We start from the raw sequence: 19,092 nt of genomic DNA, 5'->3' as shown, positions 1-19,092 counted from the left end.
TCATCATGTATTTGTATAAAAAGAAAAGGAGTACTAGTGGCACCTTAGAGACTAACTAATTTATTTGAGCATTATTATTTGAGTATAACGTTTGCTAACGAAAAAGTGCAAAATATTGAATACACTTTTGCAAGGTATTTAAGGCTTCCTAGTATTAAACAGTACCAGAGGGTTTTTTCCCCCACAGTAACTATATTGTCTTTAACTAGAGATTTATATGATGCAACAGCTTACGTGACTGTAAAAGTTGAAACCATGTGGCAAAATACGAAGTGAAAGAAGTTGGAAAAGTAGTCCTATATTCAGTTAACTTCCAGTCCAAAAGGAATGGAAGACATTCTAAAGAGAGTTGCCAACATTTTCCAAAGTGTCTATCTACAGATATCTGTGGATCATTTTTGTGGACTGGATGTGGATACAAATTTTGTTTCTAGAGGCCTGCAAATCTGCGGATATCTGCTTTATATCTGAAGATGAGGATATCCTCTGACCATTTTTACGGATTGGATGTGGACACAAATTTTGTAACCATGCAGGGCTCTAGAGATGTATTCTCTGTAACAGTAACTTGTAGGTCTCTCACACACATACTAAAACAAAACAAAAACAAAAACAAAAAGACTGTAAGATGCAGTTCAGAAATGCTCATATTACCCCCACCTTAACTCAAACATACCTGATGATGTATTGCAACCAGAAAGCACAACAAGCCTTTTAGCTTGCATGGCTATGCAGTCCAGCACTGCTGAATATCACAAGTCTTGCAGTGTTTGATGTTCTTCTTAAAGCTCTAGACCTTTTGCTACATGAATTCAGAAGAATCTCAGCTTTCATTTAAAAAGTTAATTTCTAGACCTCCTGGTTGAAGGTATGAACCCTAAAAGTGCACATCCCAGAAGACAAATAAAAAGCTCAAACATACTGTTTTAAAAATCTCATTAATCCAGTCTCATGATTTTTGAATGCTTGAGGCTGGCAATAATAGACTAATCAAACACTGTTCCAGTACATTTTTTTTTTTACATAAATTGGCAGTTAGAAAGAATTACAGCACTTCAGCCAAATAAGTCAGTTTGTTATCATTAACAAGTTAATCAATCAAGAGGTAAATCTTGTGTTATGCCACCGTCATATATGTCTGGCTATGTAAACTGAAATGATGTGACAAATATCCTAACTTCAGCATTATTGATATTTCCAAGGAAAACAGCAGAGACTTTGCTAGGCAGTTTCCATATGGCTAGAGTGTCTGGAATGTTTCCATATAGGCTCCTTCCTTGGTGACAATAAACTGAAATTCTAGTATTCTTGCTCTACAATATCATCATCTAATCTTCACAGGCAGACAAAATGTCTGCCTGGCATTTATAAGTCAAGCAAATTATGGATGCCCAAATTTGCACAAAAGACCTCGTACAGAAGTAAATTGCATTCTCTATTATTGCTGGATGGACATCTTTCTGTACTGTGCAAGATGGCTGTTTTCATCTACTTCTTGCTAGGAGGTTGTGGCCTTTTCTTTTTGCTACAGTTAATGCTTTTATTACTTCAAGATTAAACACCATTCAGTTGAGGCTGCACCTGAAGTCTTTTAAAAACTAAACCACTGACAACATATATGTTAAGCAGAGTATCTAGCCTGGTGTGGAGAAAGTAAACAAGGAACTGTTATTTACTCCTTCTCATAACACATAGGACTAGAGGTCACCAAATGAAATTAATAGGCAGCAGGTTTAAAACAAACAAAAGGAAGTATTTCTTCACAAAATGCAGAGTCGACCTGTGGAACTCTTTGCCAGAGGATATTGTGAAGGCCAAGACCTTAACAGGGTTCAAAAAAGAACTAGAAATGTTCATGGAGGATAGGTCCATCAATGGCTATTAGACAGGATGGAAAGGGATGTAAAACCATGCTCTGAAGTATCCCTAGCTTCTGTTTGCCAGAAGCTGGGAATGGGGACAGGGGATAGATCACTTGATGATTACCTGTTCTGTTCGTTCCCTCGGAAGCACCTGGCATTGGCCACTTTTGGAAGACAGGATACTGGTCTAGATTGGCCATTGGTCTGACCCGGTACAGCCGTTCTTATGTTCTAAACATATTCAACCAGTGTACAGTGATCTGTACTGGTTGGCTGTGGCTGAGTGGAGTTTCAGATATTAGTATTGACCTACAAATTCCCAAATTGCCTGGGACCTTCAGAAACTGCATCTCCCCACTGCCACAATTCCACAGATGAAATCCATGGAGGCACCTGATCAGGACCCCCACTTGGTATAAGAGAGAGGGGGCTGCCTATAGAAGGTTTTCAGTTCTCTCACTTGGATTTCTTTTTTTAAATATACTTGACAACCCTATAAATGATGATGGGAGCGTCCATATCCTACACTGAATTAATTGTTGCACATCTCATGTCTTGCTCCAGAGATCAAGTGTATCACATTTGTGATGTGCTAAACTTCACTGATCCAGAGAACCGCATTCTTTGGAATCTCTCATCAAACTGGTTCCTGCATGGAAGTGTAATTAGCAAATTTCTAACATGGTAACCATGTTATCACTCGTGCTCATGCTATTGAGAAATCAATGTAAATAAAAAATTCCATTTACAGAATTCCTATCAAATAATTAAGTGTTTCTGTAACTTCTGTCATGGTTTCTCATGCAAGTTTTCAACACCTCTGCCCTCTGCTAAGCCACATACAGTTCATGTGAAACAAACAGAACACTACAGAGGTATACAGTCTAACAGGGGGCCTATCCCAGTACCCCTTCACTGGTATCTTTGCAGCCCTCCCCAGACTCGGTCTCTAGAGAGTCCCACAACCCCTTCTGGGTTAGCCTTCAAATAGTTCCTCGACTCCGATATGGGGCTGGGTTCCCAGGGCTTCCTCCGTAGAGACTCTTCACCCTTTCTGGCCCCAGCTCTCCAGCTGGGCCAGTTAACAGTTCCGTTCCCCTTCCAGGGGTTGTCATAAATATAAAGGGAAGGGTAAACACCTTTAAAATCCCTCCTGGCCAGAGGAAAAATCCTTTCACCTGTAAAGGGTTAAGAAGCTGGGATAACCTTGCTGGCACCTGACCAATGAGGAGACAAGATACTTTCAAAAGTTGGGAGGAGGGAGAAAAACAAAGGGTCTGGATCTGTCTGTGTGATGCTTTTACCAGGGACAGAACAGTAATGGAGTCTTAGAACATAGTAAGTAATCTAGCCAGATATGCGTTAGATGATGATTTCTTTAAATGGCTGAGAAATTAAGTTGTGCTGAATAGAATGAATATTCCTGTCTGTGTGTCTTTTTGTAACTTAAGGTTTTGCCTAGAGGGATTCTCTACGTTTTGAATCTAATTACCCTGTAAGGTATTTACCAGCCTGATTTTACAGAGGTGATTCTTTTTACTGTTTCTTCTATTAAAATGTTTCTTTTCAAGAACTGAATGCTTTTTTCATTGTTTTAAGATCTAAGGGTTTGGGTCTGTGGTCACCTATGCAAATTGGTGAAGATTTTTACCAAACCTTCCCCAGGAGTGGGGTGCAAGGGTTGGGAGGATTTTGGGGGGAAAGACGTTTCCAAACAATGTTTTCCCAATAAACCCAGATAAACGTTTGGTGGTGGCAGTGGAAGTCCAAGGGCAAAGAGTAAAATAGTTTGTACCTTGGGGAAGTTTTAACCTAAGCTGGTAAAAAGGAAGCTTGGGGGGTTTTCATGCAGGTACCCACATCTGTAGCCTAGAGTTCAGGGTGGGGAAGGAACCTTGACAGGGGTGTATCCCAGTTCAACATTCAGACTACTTCCCGAAGGGCCCACCTTGATTATCACTACAAAAAGCCCTCCCCCCCGCTCTCCTGCTGGTAATAGCTCACCTTAAGTGATCACTCTGGTTACAGTGTGTATGGTAACACCCATTGTTTCGTGTTCTCTATGTATATAAATCTCCTCACTGTATTTTCCACTGAATGCATCCGATGAAGTGAGCTGTAGCTCACAAAAGCTTATGCTCAAATAAATTTGTTAGTCTCTAAGGTGCCACAAGTACTCCTTTTCTTTTTGCGAATACAGACTAACACGGCTGCTACTCTGAAACCTATAAATGCATTGCATATGGTATGTTCTGTACAATGCACGAAGAAGTAATCTGCAAGTAATCAGTGTTAAATTTAGCTATAAATAGACCATGCTAACTCCTTTTTACCCCCTTTTGAAAAAAATAGTAAACTTTTAATCTTAGAACAGCATAAAAATTGGAAAGTTGTTTTACAAATATTTTCACCCAGTTTCCAATTACATAGTACAACTGAGTCTTTAATTGGAAAATAATCTTCAATTTTAGTATATTTTCTTGTATCTTTTTTCTACTATTATACTCTTCAAACCACCACCACGTTGGGGCTCCCAGCTGTAAAATGATAATGCCCTCACATGACTGAAATGCAGTTCAGTCCCCTACACAAAGGAGGATCAGATCATGTTTAATTGCCAGGGAACTATTGTGTTGTAACTGGGTTTCCCCAACAGATGAGAATCTCCAGGGATGTGAAACAGAAAATTATTGGGGAGAGGAGGAGAGGAACAGCAAACTGAGGCAATTTGCCTTCTCTTTAAAGCAATAAATAGCCTAGTGATCTGATCAAGGCCGGTATGGAACTTTTAAAATTAACCACGGAGTACTGAGGTACCTTCTTTTTAAATAAAAGTTTTCCCAATGACCATAGAAAAAAGTTATTTTCTCTGTGATTTGTATTTATCAGAATCATTCTTATTATAAACAGTAAATCTCATTGATACCAAGAGATTTGCAGTGTTACAAACTGGACACAGATGTTTGTATAATGTTAGGGTCCCAGACTACTTAAATATTCCCTAGAGACATTTCTCATTGTGGCAAAATTTTCCTACACATCTGTTGCCACCTCACAGTCCTGTTTATCTAATTTTTTAAAAATAGAACTATCGCCAGACACCTTTTGTTGTGAACCTATTAGGTCTCAGCAGAGTTTGGCTGGTCCGTACTTTGAAAGGGGAACCAAGGAACACGCAGCAGAAAGTAGAGTTGGTGAATCAGTTGTTGGCTCTTTTCCGAGTCAGTTCTGAGGGAAGTTGAGATTCACTCCAGTTACCCACTAAAAAAACCCTATATTGCATAATGAGAAGGGATGCATTTTTTTCTTTTAAGAAATGATGTAATTTGTTAGTGGAACACGTGAGTAAGTTAAGAGGTGTTTGCACATGTGACGTTTAAAAACTGGCCAAGCTATCATGCTAAACTGCTGTTATGGAAGCCAGGCTTTTATATATGAAACTTCATTACAAACAGAATATCAAAAATATTAAAAATCACCAGTTTTGATATAATTGAAAATTCCTTGTTGTTTACAGTCTCTCTTTTTACATACAGTGATTGAAAAAATGATTAAGTACTTATTAGGAAAAAATACCTAGGAGAACTTTTCTGAACTACATTAAATTAGAGTTCAGCTATATTTGAAAATTATATCACAACAGCAGATGGTCAATTCACTCATATGCATTCAGATGTTTGCATATGTATAAAAAATCTCTTTGGAATAACTCAAATGAGAAGTTCTCGTTCAATATTTGAATTTAAGGGTTACAGAATTCAAACAAACCCTATTCCCTCCATTCATTCTAAATTCTAACTTATCAAGTTTCATGCAAATCAGACTTTAATTTTACAGTGTATTGCTTCTTCTATGATGAAAGAACTTTCCTGCATTTTAATATGAATTTTTCCTTGAAAAGCCAAGGGCCTGCTCACCTGACTTTTTGGGGACATCAGGGCATAAATGATGTTGAATTAATCTGTTCTGTGCATAAGCAAGAAGAAGAAATGTCTATGCTTGCTATTGTCAGGGCAATAACCAATCGAATCCTGTTCTGTACAGCTAATAATGGCAGTAGTATTTTTCTTAACTTGGCTAGAGTTGCTACTATACCTCTTAACAGATCAAAATCAAGTCAGCAACAAAAATGGCCATACTATATTTGGTCTGGGTCTTCCCTATGTGACCTTTAATCAATATAACCACAGAATGAAATCATCAGGCTAGTCAGCTGTCTAAGAGCTCTCTCTACAGTATCTAAGATTTAGGCCCTGAATGAAGAAAAAAAATCATCTACTAAAACTCAAACAACTGCAGGGATAGGAATGCCAGCATTGTTAACCCACAGTGATTCATTTCCCTCACTTATACCATCAGTGCAATTGTATTTTAGGTCCTCTCTTCCTCCTCATGTACTCCTCCAATACTTTACTTCATCAGACATACTACTTCTTGTGAGTGCTTCTTTCCTGACATCTCCTCTGCCTATGCACTAGGGCAATGGGTCTCAACCAGAGCCGAGCAGGTTTCAGGTGCTAGTCTAAACACCAGGCATGCCTAGAGTAACTACGTAGGGAAGAAAGCTGAAGCCCCACTGTGCAGGACTGCAGCCCAAGCCCCTGAGCACGACCATCCAGGACTGATGTCGAACCCTGGAGCAAATTAGCTTTGTGGGGCCCCCTGTGGTGTGGGGGCCCAGGCAATTGCCCTGCTTGCTACCCCTTAATGCTGGCCCTGACTTTTATATGCAGAAAAACAGTTGTGGCCCAGCTGGGCCATGGAGTTTTTATAGCCTGTTCAGTGGGCCTCAGAAAGAAAAAGGGTGAGAACCGCTGCACTAGGGTATACAAGTTTGCAGAAACCTTCTAATATTCTTAGGGTAGAAATCCACGTTATATTTACTATATCCCTCCACAAATAACTACCCAAGGCCTGCCCCTTTCTTCACAGAAACATGGCAGCAGCAGTTCTTTACGTACATTGGATTTAGGGTCATATGAGTCTTCCTTAATTCTTTTCCTCTTCGGAAAAGAGAACAACACTGGTGGTGGTGAGGAGAGAGGGCATTTTTGTTTTACTTCACTTTCTTTTTACATGAATTTTTCATTAACTGCTGGATTGACAACTGTGCCCGGGTTAACAAATTAGTTGTTTATCCATTAAACATACACAGCTCAAGCTGTAATAGTGCAAGCTTTCCTGAACTACACTTGTGCTTGGAGGGAAGTTCAATCACAAGATGTATTTAGTACTTTGGCTCTCTGCTTAGAATGCTAATGGAAGTGGTGGAGTTTGGGACTCACTCACTTCTAGAGAGTGAAGTCTTCAGTAGAGAAAATAAGTGGGGGAATAGGCAGAAATGAGAACAGGTAGGGGAAATAAGACACAGAAAGAGGACCAGAAACATTTTTCAAGATTTTTTTAAAAAAAATAAATGGCAGCATAAAAGTTTTGGAAAAATGGGGAAGATCTCAAATTAAAGGATGAAGGGGAATGAAACAGGAGGCGGCGAGAAGGCAGATACAGACTGAGAAAAGAAGCCATGGCAAGCTAAACAGAAGAAAGATGAGTGTGTGTATAATCTGAAGCTAAAGAAAAACTAGAGACTGAGATCTGTAGAAAAAGTGGAGGTGTTAGGCACATGCAACTCTTGCAATCGCAGGGGGCCCTGAGGCAGCAAGGGCTCCCTTGAAAGCCAGATCCAGCCTGCCAAGCATCAGCTGCTCCATCCTGCTCAACACTGAAAACAACGTCCTCCACACAGCATGACCTCACACATCGCGTACGGGAGATGCCAGTGGTAGGAGCTACTAGGGAACAACCACCACCACTGTGTGAAAGAAAAGTGTAGGGGGGCAAGGGGGAAATGGTAAGAAAATATTCACCAAATAAGGGAGAAAAAAAAGACTAGGAGTAACATTTTCAAACCCACTTCAGTGATTCAGGAGCCTAAGGGTTCATCTATATGGATAGTTACTGAGTGGCAAGCCAGGTTTGAATTTATACCACACCAGTCTGCCACACAGCAACATACCCCATGAATATTGCTACAGCATGCTAAAAATCCTAGTGTGCAGCTTGATGTACTACGCTTTCAAATAGTTGTGAGCTAAAGCTGAACTCTGGGAATTTCAGTACACTGCAGCAGTGTCCACACAGGACGTTACCGCATGGCGAGTTGGTGCACTGTAAATTCATACCCATACCATGCAGACAATACCTAAGTCTCATTTTCAAAAGTGATTTGGGCACTTAGAATCCCAAGTGTCACTGAAAGTCTTGGAACTTAGGCTCCAAAGTGCCTCAGTCACTTTTGAAAATAGGATATGGGTGCTTTTGAAAAATCTTATCCTAGAATTAAATATAAATCAACAACTCATATCACTCTTCACAATTACATTCACAAAGCATTCTTAAGGATGTATAAAATTACTTTTTCATTATTTTGAAGTTATGGAAGTGTGCTCTTAATTACGAATCTCATAATGCGGAGAAGAACTTTACACAATTTCAAATTCTCTTGCAAATTTGGCAGCACGGATGAAACAGTAGTGTGCTTGAATTACAAGAATCCAACTAAAATCACAATTTGCCTACTTAATGGATTTTGAACAAAGGAATTTAAATGACCATAAAAAAGTGGAAACACTCAAAAAGTCTATTTTCTGCTGCTGACACACAGGCAACTCCCTCTAACATTAATGGAAGTTTGTGTGCACATCAGTAAGAGTGCCAGTTCCAACAATTCAAATCATGGTGATATCCTCTGGCAAAAATCATGGTATTAGATTAATAATTGTGGCATATAATTAAATAATCTTTTGGGGCCATTATGGGAAGTTCTTGCCTCAACTTGGGAGTGACTTCAACTTTGAAAGTTTATATTCATACGATGTAAACACAAAAATGGAGGCTGGTCTCCCTATTGGATAGAAGGTTTAGAAATCCACTTTCCTCTCTTAAGTAACCACTAGGGTAGGGGAGCACGGTTAGAAGGCTGAACTGAAAGTAGGGTCTTTGGTGATCAGCAAGAGCTCTGGGCAGTGGGATGAGCTGGGGCAGGGCAAGAATGGAGAGAGGGAGCTGGCAGTAATATGGTCAGTGGGAGAGAGTAACTGATGAGCTGGCATAGCAGTTAGGGGAGTGAGGAGTACTCAGATCCCTCCCTGCACCCTGACTCTCCCCATACTCCCCCACTTTCTCTCATCACTTTTTCCCACTGGCTCACTGTTACCTGCCCCTTGACTCCTTAGTAAGAGGCATCTTCCTCCACCCTCATAGTGAGTGAGATTGACTAGTGAGATTGACTAGTCTCACCAGGTCAGAGGTTTAGATGCCCAAGCCCTACTGAATGTACTCTTCTTCAAGGCTCTTGCAAAAGTCACACTCAGAAAAGAAGCTTTGGTGTTCCTGTGTCACAAAGGACCACAAAGCTGGGGTGAAATTGCCAGTCTTGAAGAAGTCATGAGACTTGGAATGATCAAATTGTGATCATCAAAAATAAGTGCTTAGACTTTAAAAAAAAACAAAAAAAACCCCACAACCCACCAATCACATTACAGTTTCTTTATGAGTGCAGGATTTGTTCAGATACAAATAAAGTCACAAAAGAATTAGGGGAATGAAAAAGTAAAGAGAAGCGTTAAGAGCGTGGGTGAAATCCCATATTATGTATATAAATTAAGTTATTACCACTCAGGATTTAGAGTCCCAGCCTGAGTGGCACTGCTGAATCCAAGAATGGACTTCTTAAAAAAAAAAAAAAAAAAAGGGCACTTCTACAGAATACCACCGCATTAACGAAGGCAGGGAAAGCAGTAATACCTTCACAGATCTTTAACCACGCAATTAATAAAAACCTGAAACTTGTGAAATACCTGCTTCAAGAAAAGTAACTTGGTCTTAAGTACAAGAGCACATTTTTAGCTTCCTTGACTTAGACAAAACAATGTTCAAGAATACATCAGATTCTACCTCTATCATTCACTATCCCCAAAAATGTGCAAATAGAACATATGAATATACAAGAAAAAATTCTGCCCATTATATCCCCTAGTAGTGAGGGACTATGCAGCATCCTATCATTACGAATGTCTGTCACTCATTTCTCATTCTCTCTCAAAAACTTACAAATAACTACTTTTACGTGACAAAATCTGAACACATGGTTTCCCTCAAAACTTATTTTAATGTTTGGAAAATTTATATTTGTTTGGAAAACAAACACACACATGCATTTCAAAATGTTTTATCCTCAGCTCCTCTTCATAACAACACACACTAAAGCATCTGTTACTTGTTAGAGCAGGAAATTCCTCTGTTTTGATTTTATAGAACAGTTGAGAGTCAGTAATTAACTTGTGAATTCTGGCTTTTGTGAAGTCATACAGGATATTTTAACAAAATTGCTAAAAACAGGATCTTCAGTAGTTCCTTACATTCTGAACAGATGGAAGGTCCAAAAGTAAAATATTCTGTGAATCAATTATTTAGGGGGGTGTATATCAAGTTAGCTGTCATGTATTATTAAATTACCATCCTTAGTAATAATCATCTCATATGTAGCACTTTCTGACCATGGATCGCAAAGCTTTATCATCATTTCACAGCCTAAGAAGAAAGAGGTTAAGTGACTTACCCTTTTTCAGATCACTTAACCTTTGTGCATTGGTTTATCCCACATCACAATTTTCCTGCAGTACCAGAAAATATAACTGGGTCTCCTGACTCCTACTGCCATGCCCTATCTACTGAATCACGATGCATCCTATTATGTACACTTTGCATGACAAGTTTTAATGCTCATGTCTAATATATTAACAAGACGATATACAACCAGTCATTCCTGGAATAGCATTAATAACTGCTGATCATAAAAGCCAGATGATACAACATTAGTGAAAAAATACTGTCGTAAACCATAAATTGTTTTCATGCTAGATTGAAAAGCACGCAATATATGAACATTCAATAAGGAATTTGGATGTTTTCCTGATTATAGGGGTTTTTTTTTTTTAGATCACTAACAAAAGGCCACAAAATACATCCACCAAGTACTATCCTACCAAAATTTCAGGCCATCTTTACTAGTAAAAGTTACTAATTTGGTGATGGTGAAACATCGTCCTAGGATTTAGAGCATAAGATGCCCTGAACCACATTTATCTCCATTCAAAGTACTAAAAGTTTTCTGCCTGTCAGTCGCTGGATCAATAATTCTTTTCTATAAGCCTTACTTCTGTTCCTCCCCAACAAAGTGACTGCTAATTAGGTACTCATTTCCCAGTCAAGAAGATGGGCTACAGTCAGGTCTCAGAACATTGAGTCCGTTCACAGACAGTTGGCTGGTTACACTGTGCTGACTTTCCTTCTCTGTTGCAGCTGCTAAATTTTATGAAATGAAGTCAAGATACATCAAACACTTTGCCAGTATTATTTTCCGCATAAACAATTGCTGTGGCTGCAAATGGGCAGTTTATTCAAATGTAAATGGGATGGGAAACAGTGTGGACTATTAAAATGTGGGCCATCCTATCTAAAATTTAGGAACACAAGGGATATGATCTCTCCCTACATATTGTTGTAATGTACTATCTTGTGTGTATGTACACAACCTCCCACGTATACAATGACTGATCAGAGGATACAAGTCTTTAGCCCTGATGCTGCTCACAACCTGTAGCCCAAAACCCACACTAACCATTTTTAATGGTGTATCACATTGCAAAAATGTCTCATTTGCAATCTACCACCACCCTACGTTTCTTCTGGCATTAAGATTTTCCAAGTTTCTCATTCTCATTATGTGTGCATGCTTTGGACTATATTTCCTCAGTTGTATTAGTTTGCATTTTTCCAAGCTAGATTTCATTGTTATTTTCTGCTCATGTTTCTAATCTCTATGACCCTTTGTATTTCTCTTCTCTCAATGGCATTCAACCTTACTTCGAATTTAATGTCATAAGCAAACTTCATTAATGTACATTTTATTTCTTCTCCTAGTTCATTAATCAAGATGTTCAAGTCACCTACACTTAGCACTGTTCCCCATGTTATTATTTCGTATGGCTATTATCTGTGACTGTTTCCCTGTTCGATTGTGTGATATTACCCTATATGAATGAAGAGAGCTAAATCAAAGTTGTAAAGGGGTTGTTGAGCAGCCATGCAGGAAAGGCGCAATGACACAGATATGACAGCCTCTCAGTTACCCAGCTTCAACGGAGTTAAAATAACTGGACCATCAACTGGTGAGAGAATATATGGTACCTGGCTCCCATCAAGGCAGCAAGGACTTTTTGTTCTTTACTAAGCCTGGGATGAAAAAACTCAAAAGGCTCACAGACCTTAGAAAAAGGAGAATTTGGGGTAAGCTGAGAGTTGCTGGCCAGGAGGCGAGAGTGAAAAGGCTGAGAGTCAAACATTCAGAGATTAGGGACAAGGCGGAAGCATCTTAGGATGTTCCTCCCAACTCAGAGATGGAGAATAAGCCTGATATGCCTGAGATGTCTGTGGATGGAGAGGTTACGCTTAGGTAAGGAAGCATGTGTGCTTATTTTAGAATCAACTCCTCAAAGCACTGTGAACCTACCTGTTGTGCAAAATAAATCAGGCTTTGTTTTGAAGAAACTGTTTCCGTCTCACTGCAAATGTATGCTATTACAGGCTCCTGAAGAGAAACGCTTGCAGGGTCTAACCCGTTACACTTATGGAATTGTTACAGTTGGTAGCCAGGAGACTGTACCCAGGTCCTAGTTTGAAAATGGGTGAATTGCAGAATTCCACCCAGACAGGTAAAGGGCCTGATACATAATACCTGTAGGGCTCCACCCCAAGAAGGGACAGCAGTGCAGTTAGCTTGGTAACCATGACAACCCCAAACACAACCCAGAACTCAATACACTGCTATTGCTCTATCCTTTGTTTATGGCTTTCAGCCAGATTTCCACATAACGGTGTGGCTATCCAAGCAGATATGAATTAATTTTGCATGAAAGACTTCATAAGATATGACCCAATATCAAATATTTTATTAAAATCCAAACAGTATTACACGTACTGCTTTCCCTTTACTTTTTTTTTTTTTTAATTCTGTTATAAGAACTCCCTCTCTCCCTTCTTGTTTACAGCTCAGGCTATAGCAGGATCCAGGTGGAGAACAGGTCTTCATGGAGACTTTGCTTTTTACCACTGATTGTAAGCATTCTTTTCCTACCTATGTGATCCTCACCTGTCTGACTACCACTAAATAAATTTCTCCCTTATGCTTTCTATCTAGCTATTCTTTCCTCAAGCAGTATGCATTTCTAAACACATAGATGTGCTTTCTGTCTCCAGGCAGCATATGGGGAAAGGGGAAAAACTCTCTTAGGCTGGGTCTCTCTGGCTCGTAAAAAAATAGAGCCTGCACAATTATGAACAGACCTTTTCGTTCTCTCATGAGTTCTTCCCCTGTTTAAAAGGTTAAGGTAATATGACCATTTTGGTTTATGAAATGAAAGTTTAAGAGTCTACCATGTATCAGAGATTTTAAGAAGTTTGCAAGTGTGAGTGCCTAACTCCATTTTCTGATATCTTCTACTTTGCCACCATCAATTGCTTTTTGTGGTTATTTTATGTTTAACTAATTGTTTGCAACACTGAAAAAGTCCATCTGGATATTCTTATTCTTCCTTTTGACAAATATTTCCTTTACATTTCAAATAGATTTACGGACAATCCATCTTGGCTTTCTCATGTTTATCTTCATCTGTGCACCAGTGTCAACCAAAATACCCTCAGCACTGTGAAAGAGTTTTAATTCAAGTATTGCTTCAATAAGAAATCAGGTGACACACACACTCATCATTCCGACAACAGTTTGATTCCTTGAACTACTGATCTTAAACACAATCAGTATCCAGTTCCATAAAAAAACAGTCACACTGCTTATATTGTATTAATTTGGACTTTACAACTTTGTCTAAATTTGTAGACATAGCCATGATTACATTGACAGCCAGTCAAAAGCTTTGAACACATTTAGAGTTCTAGACTACTTTGTAATTTAAAATAGATTGCTACACAATGTCAGCTAAACTTCTAAAGCATACAAGACAATTCAAATGAGTAGAGAATCAACACTTACCCAAAAAAAATAAAAATATTATAAGAAATCACCTCATCTGTGATTAAATTAAATGCTGTTACTTCAGTGCTGTCTTTCACAAAAAAAATTTCAATCTTTTTAAAATATGAAAGTAAAACAAGCAAATATACCTTTTTTTGACTTTGCGCCAATCTTCAGCTTGGATGGCCAAGCAATCTGTGTGTTTGTTTCTTCCATAATCTATTAAAAGAAGAAAAAAAATAAAGTTAATTTAAAATGCAACTTTCCCCCCATCATTCTGTATGTATCCTCTAGTGTTCCTTTTTTGGTTAGATCATATTCATCTTTTTTACACATGCCCTAGTAAATACATTTGAAAAGTATAGTTAATTATAAGGGTATTCTGAGGAGGGTTTGTGTGTTTGTGAGGACAGGAGGTGGATGTCTCGTGATTCAAGACAGCCTAAAAGGTTGGAAGTAGGAATCAAGGAAGTCACACTTCAGTGGCCTCATCCAGCTGCCATTGGAGTCAAAAGAATGACCCCACTGACTTCAGTGGGAGTTTGATCAGGCCCATAGTGACAATTTCTTGGCTTTAAAATTAAATGAAAAAAATCTATTTTCTTCATTCAAGTATAAAAATATTTTTACATTTTATCAGGCTCATTTTGAATGCTTAAAGACTAAATTACTTCTGCTTGCATTCAGAATATATTGCCTAAGTTTGTTTCACTATTCATTAGTTATTTTAAATTTGAAGAAGAAATTTTATCCCTAGAACAGTTTATAGTCCAAAAAAATCTTTTGCGTATTGGATTTAGTAGCTCATGCATCCTTTTAAAGTGCTAGAATTCCTATTTTTCTGAAGTCAGCTGATGTGGCATGCAACTTGCCTATAAAATGTTCACACACTGAACATTAACAGAAAAATACAAGTTATCTTGCAAAAAAATTCCAATTCTTTGGGCCACATCCTCATCTGATGTGACTGCACTCACTTCAAAGGAACAACATCAATTTACTCCAGTAGAGGATTAGGCTATGTATTGTTCAGTAAGTGATTTGCTATTGTGCTCTCATGTCTTACTATTTAATAATATGTAATATTTCATATGGTTTTAATGGCTTTCTTTTCAATTATACTAATAGAAATATTTTTATAACTCAAACAATGCAACTTTACAGTAAGTGGTTTGAATACTTTTTTATACAAAAAGAATTTTTTAAAGTACTTATTTATTGAGCAAGATGTTTTGACAAGAAAAAATTCCAATCAGCAATTGGAAAAAAAATGCCAAACAGTACAACTGAATCAATCTTGGCATTGTCCACAATGAATATATATATATAAATTAAATTCCCAAAATAAATAACCAGACCACTGCAAAAAGGAAAACTAATATATTAAGAGAACCAGAAAACATTCCAACATTCATTGGTTCCGAATAGTAGTCACGTCCAGGACAGACACACTAATTTAAGAATTCCTAAGTGTATACTCTCTGCTGCCCAAATCAATAATAGAATTCCTCTACAGTCACAATTTCTAGATTAGCACACCATATGGAAAAAGTGAAGATGTTAGCCAGGACTCACTGTACTACACTTTGTATGTGTTTCAGCAACTATGGGATAATAAAATTCAGCTGGAGGACGACATTTCCAACAGAGTGAAATTCTATCAGGAATATATACATATTTCTGAGCAGACTCCAGTCCAGATGTGAAGAAATCCGCTGGTAAAAAATCTGAGTTATAGATCAACCAAAACTCTCACTCACATTGACTTCATGTGTATGCATTTCACTCCACAAAGGAAAGACTGAAGCACATAGCCATTTGAAATTTCAGTTGTTTGAAATCTCACTCATTATTTGAAGTGGTCATCACTTTTGGAACTACCAAAGAATGTACAAGTTTAAAAAAAAATGAACTAGCAGACCCTTTAAAAACATAGGCAAGTCTACTCAAGTAGAGAAGGGGAAACAATGATACTGTGCTATGCTCTTCCAGTCCCTCCCGATCTAGTGGAAGCCATTCTCTAGACGGACGATAAAATTCGGGATCTGAAGCCGAAGAGAGTCTAGAAAGGCCAACCACATTCTGCCACCTTCTCTTCAAAGGCAAATCAGCACTAACTTATATGAGTTCTGTTCAGTGTCCCTGTCTACCAACGGAGGGCTCTGCAGAGAGCGACCATCATGGGAGCCTCTGACAGCACAGCTGCACTGCAGACAATGTTAAAGCCGCTTAACTCGGAGTCAATGTAGAGACAAAAGGCCTCCATACAGACAGTGATGGCCAAGCCCTGTGCTTTTGGGGGGCAAGGAGGAAGGAGAACTTTACTCATCACAACAAAAAAAATCAGAAAAGTTTATTAATAAATTCATTTTTCAGTCCCTTAGATGAGTTATTTCAGGAAACTGGAGCCCATGACCACTGTGATGCAAGAACCTCATAATGCCAACTGGCAAGGGGGTGTAGAGTGGTTATAGGAATTTCCTTAATCTGGTATGTACATTCTGGTTCACCTAAGAATGTTATGTGAGGTCTCAAACAAAAGCTGGCATCACATCGGTCATCCAATATCACTGTGAAATGTATGTAAGGAGTCAGTATATGTTTTTTAAATCTGTATCGGGAGGTTGGTCACCAGCAAAAATAGGTTTTCTGTCAGACACAGTACGTTTATCCATCTATCTGTTTACATGTAAATTGAGTGTTCTCATTCACAATGGTTCTATCAATGGTCTGAACTGAAAGCAAATGAGAGATTACAAAAAAATAGTTCAGAAAGAATTTAACAAGAAGAAAAACACGGGGGGGAGGAGGGAAGAGGTAAACTTCAAAAATTTCTTCGATTATATTTGGGAGGCAAAGACGACATGGGCATCCCTCACTTAGGTAGTGAATGGACATCGGATTTGCTTCATGAAAGTGGGATCTCAGCCAGGCTTGGTCGAAAACACTGGAAACAGTTTTGGGTGAGAAACCTCTTTAGTTTAGTCTCTAGCAAGCCTGTTATGATTTTATAGTATTTGTTTCCAATACTATTACTCACTATCTCTTGAATCTTTCTTTGATAAGTTTATTCTTGTTTTCACTATATATGATTAGCTGGGAGGAAAGAGTTAAAAAGACACTAAAACAAGGAGGGTGGGATGCTAAAGAGAAAGATCAGCTATACAAGTGGCTGCCAGTGGGAGAAAAAAACTCATTGGAATAAACGCTACACACCACTATTCCCTTGTCTTCTCAATAAAAATTTGGAATCCTGTGTTTGGAACAATATCAGGAGGAAAATCCCTGTATATCTTTATGTCAGACTGTCATAACTATAAAGGGAAGGGTAACCACCTTTAAATCCCTCCTGGCCAGAGGCAAAACCCTTTCACCTGTAATGGGTTAAGAAGCTAAGATAACCTCGCTGGCACCTGACCAAAATGACCAATGAGACGACAAGATATTTTCCATGCTTGAGGGTGGGGGGCACGCGAAGCAAAGGGTCGGTCTGTCTGTGTGATGCTTTTGCTGGGAACAGATCAGGAATGCAGCTCAGAGCTCCTGTAAAAGGTTAGTAAGTAATCTAGCTAGAAATTAATTAGATTTTCTTTTGTTTAATGGCTGGTAAAATAGGCTGTGCTGAATGGAATGTATATTCCTGTTTTTGTGTCTTTTTGTAACTTAAAGGTTTTGCCTAGAGGGATCCTCTATGTTTTGAATCTGATTACCCTGTAAGGTATTTACCATCCTGATTTTACAGAGGTGATTCTTTTACCTTTTCTTTAATTAAAATTCTTCTTTTAAGAACGTGACTGCTTTTTCATTCTTCTTAAGATCCAAGGGTTTGGGTCTGTGTTCACCTATACAAATTGGTGAGATTTTTATCAAGCCTTCCCCAAGAGAGGGGGTGTAGGGTTTGGGGGGGAAGACTTCTCCAAGTGGGCTCTTTCCCTGTTCTTTGTTTAACAAGCTTGGTGGTGGCAGCATAGAGTCCAAGGACAAGGCAAAGTTTGTACCTTGGGAAGTTTTTAACTTAAGCTGGTAGGAAAAAGCTTAGGGGGTCTTTCATGCAGGTCCCCACGTCTGTACCCTAGAGTTCAGAGTGGGGAAGGAACCCTGACATGGTGGCAGAGCAGTGGGATCATTTTGAGATTTATTTTGAACTGGAAGCACAGCAGGATTTTAAAAGGTTTTGTAAATTCTATGTCTCTGCCTGGGGGGACAGAGCAGTAGGCATAACAAAAGGGATCTTTCTTTTTTGAGCTGGAGTTTTCTCTACCTAAAGGCAGAGTAGTTAACCTCCTGCAGGGAAATTCACAAGTTTTTCACAGACCTGAAGAGGTTTTTGTTTGTTTGATTTTTTAAGCTAACAGCAGCTGGAGGCTTTTTCTGTCTATTTGCCTGGAGACAGAGGTTTTTTAAAAGGATTTTTCTGTAGGCCGAGAATAGCTATCAGAGAACACAGGTATCAGATTACAGCACAGCAAAATTTTACAAGCCAGGTTTTTTGTTTGTTTCTTTTGTGGTTTTCTTTCTAATTCTCAGGTGTAAAGTTAGTTAAAAACAGAGAGGCTAAGATGACAGAAACCAAGGGACAACACAAACTGGAGTTAACCAGACTGGAGGCAGCAAACGAGGCAGAAAAAGCCCTAGAGGCTGCCCACAGGAGAGCTATGGAGGCAAAGGAAAAAAAGAGTGGAAGCATACACTGGTGATAAAGAGAGCAAAGGCTCAGCAGAATATATCGGATAACCCTAACAATCCTTACCCAACAATCTACAAATGGGAGTGACTATGTCCACAGTATGATGAATCCAGTGATATTGCTGAATATTTTCTCACCTTTGAGAGACTGTGCACACTCCAAAAAATTCCTGAAGCTCACAAGATGACCACATTGATAGCAAAATTGACTGGAAGAGCTCTGAACATATTCAATAAGATGCCTATTGATAAGACTTCTGACTATAATAAATTCAAGGATTTGGTTTTAAAGCAATTTCAGAAACTTCACCTGAAACTTACAGAGTAAAATTTAGAGCCCTTAAGAGAGGACCTGGACTAAGTAATGTGGCTTATCTAAACCAGATGAAGGGTCTGTTAGATAAATGGGTCAAAGGAAGGGGTGTAAACTAGCTTTGAGGGAATGTGTAATTT

At 38.7% G+C, this 19,092-nt stretch overlaps 1 protein-coding gene across 1 annotated transcript in view; it reads right to left on the bottom strand.

The window, feature by feature from the left end:
• BICC1 (BicC family RNA binding protein 1) overlaps window positions 1-19,092 on the bottom strand; it is a 227,303-nt gene that overhangs the window by 89,778 nt on the left and 118,433 nt on the right. The window contains exon 3 of the mRNA XM_084633781.1: window positions 14,103-14,172. Coding sequence (XP_084489907.1) covers window positions 14,103-14,172 — 70 coding nt within the window. The remainder of the gene's footprint in view (window positions 1-14,102; window positions 14,173-19,092) is intronic.

Source organism: Lepidochelys olivacea (assembly GCF_965140295.1).
Source record: "Lepidochelys olivacea isolate rLepOli2 genome assembly, chromosome: 7".
NCBI classification, from domain to species: domain Eukaryota; kingdom Metazoa; phylum Chordata; order Testudines; family Cheloniidae; genus Lepidochelys; species Lepidochelys olivacea.
This window is presented reverse-complemented; position numbering and strand designations above follow the sequence as displayed.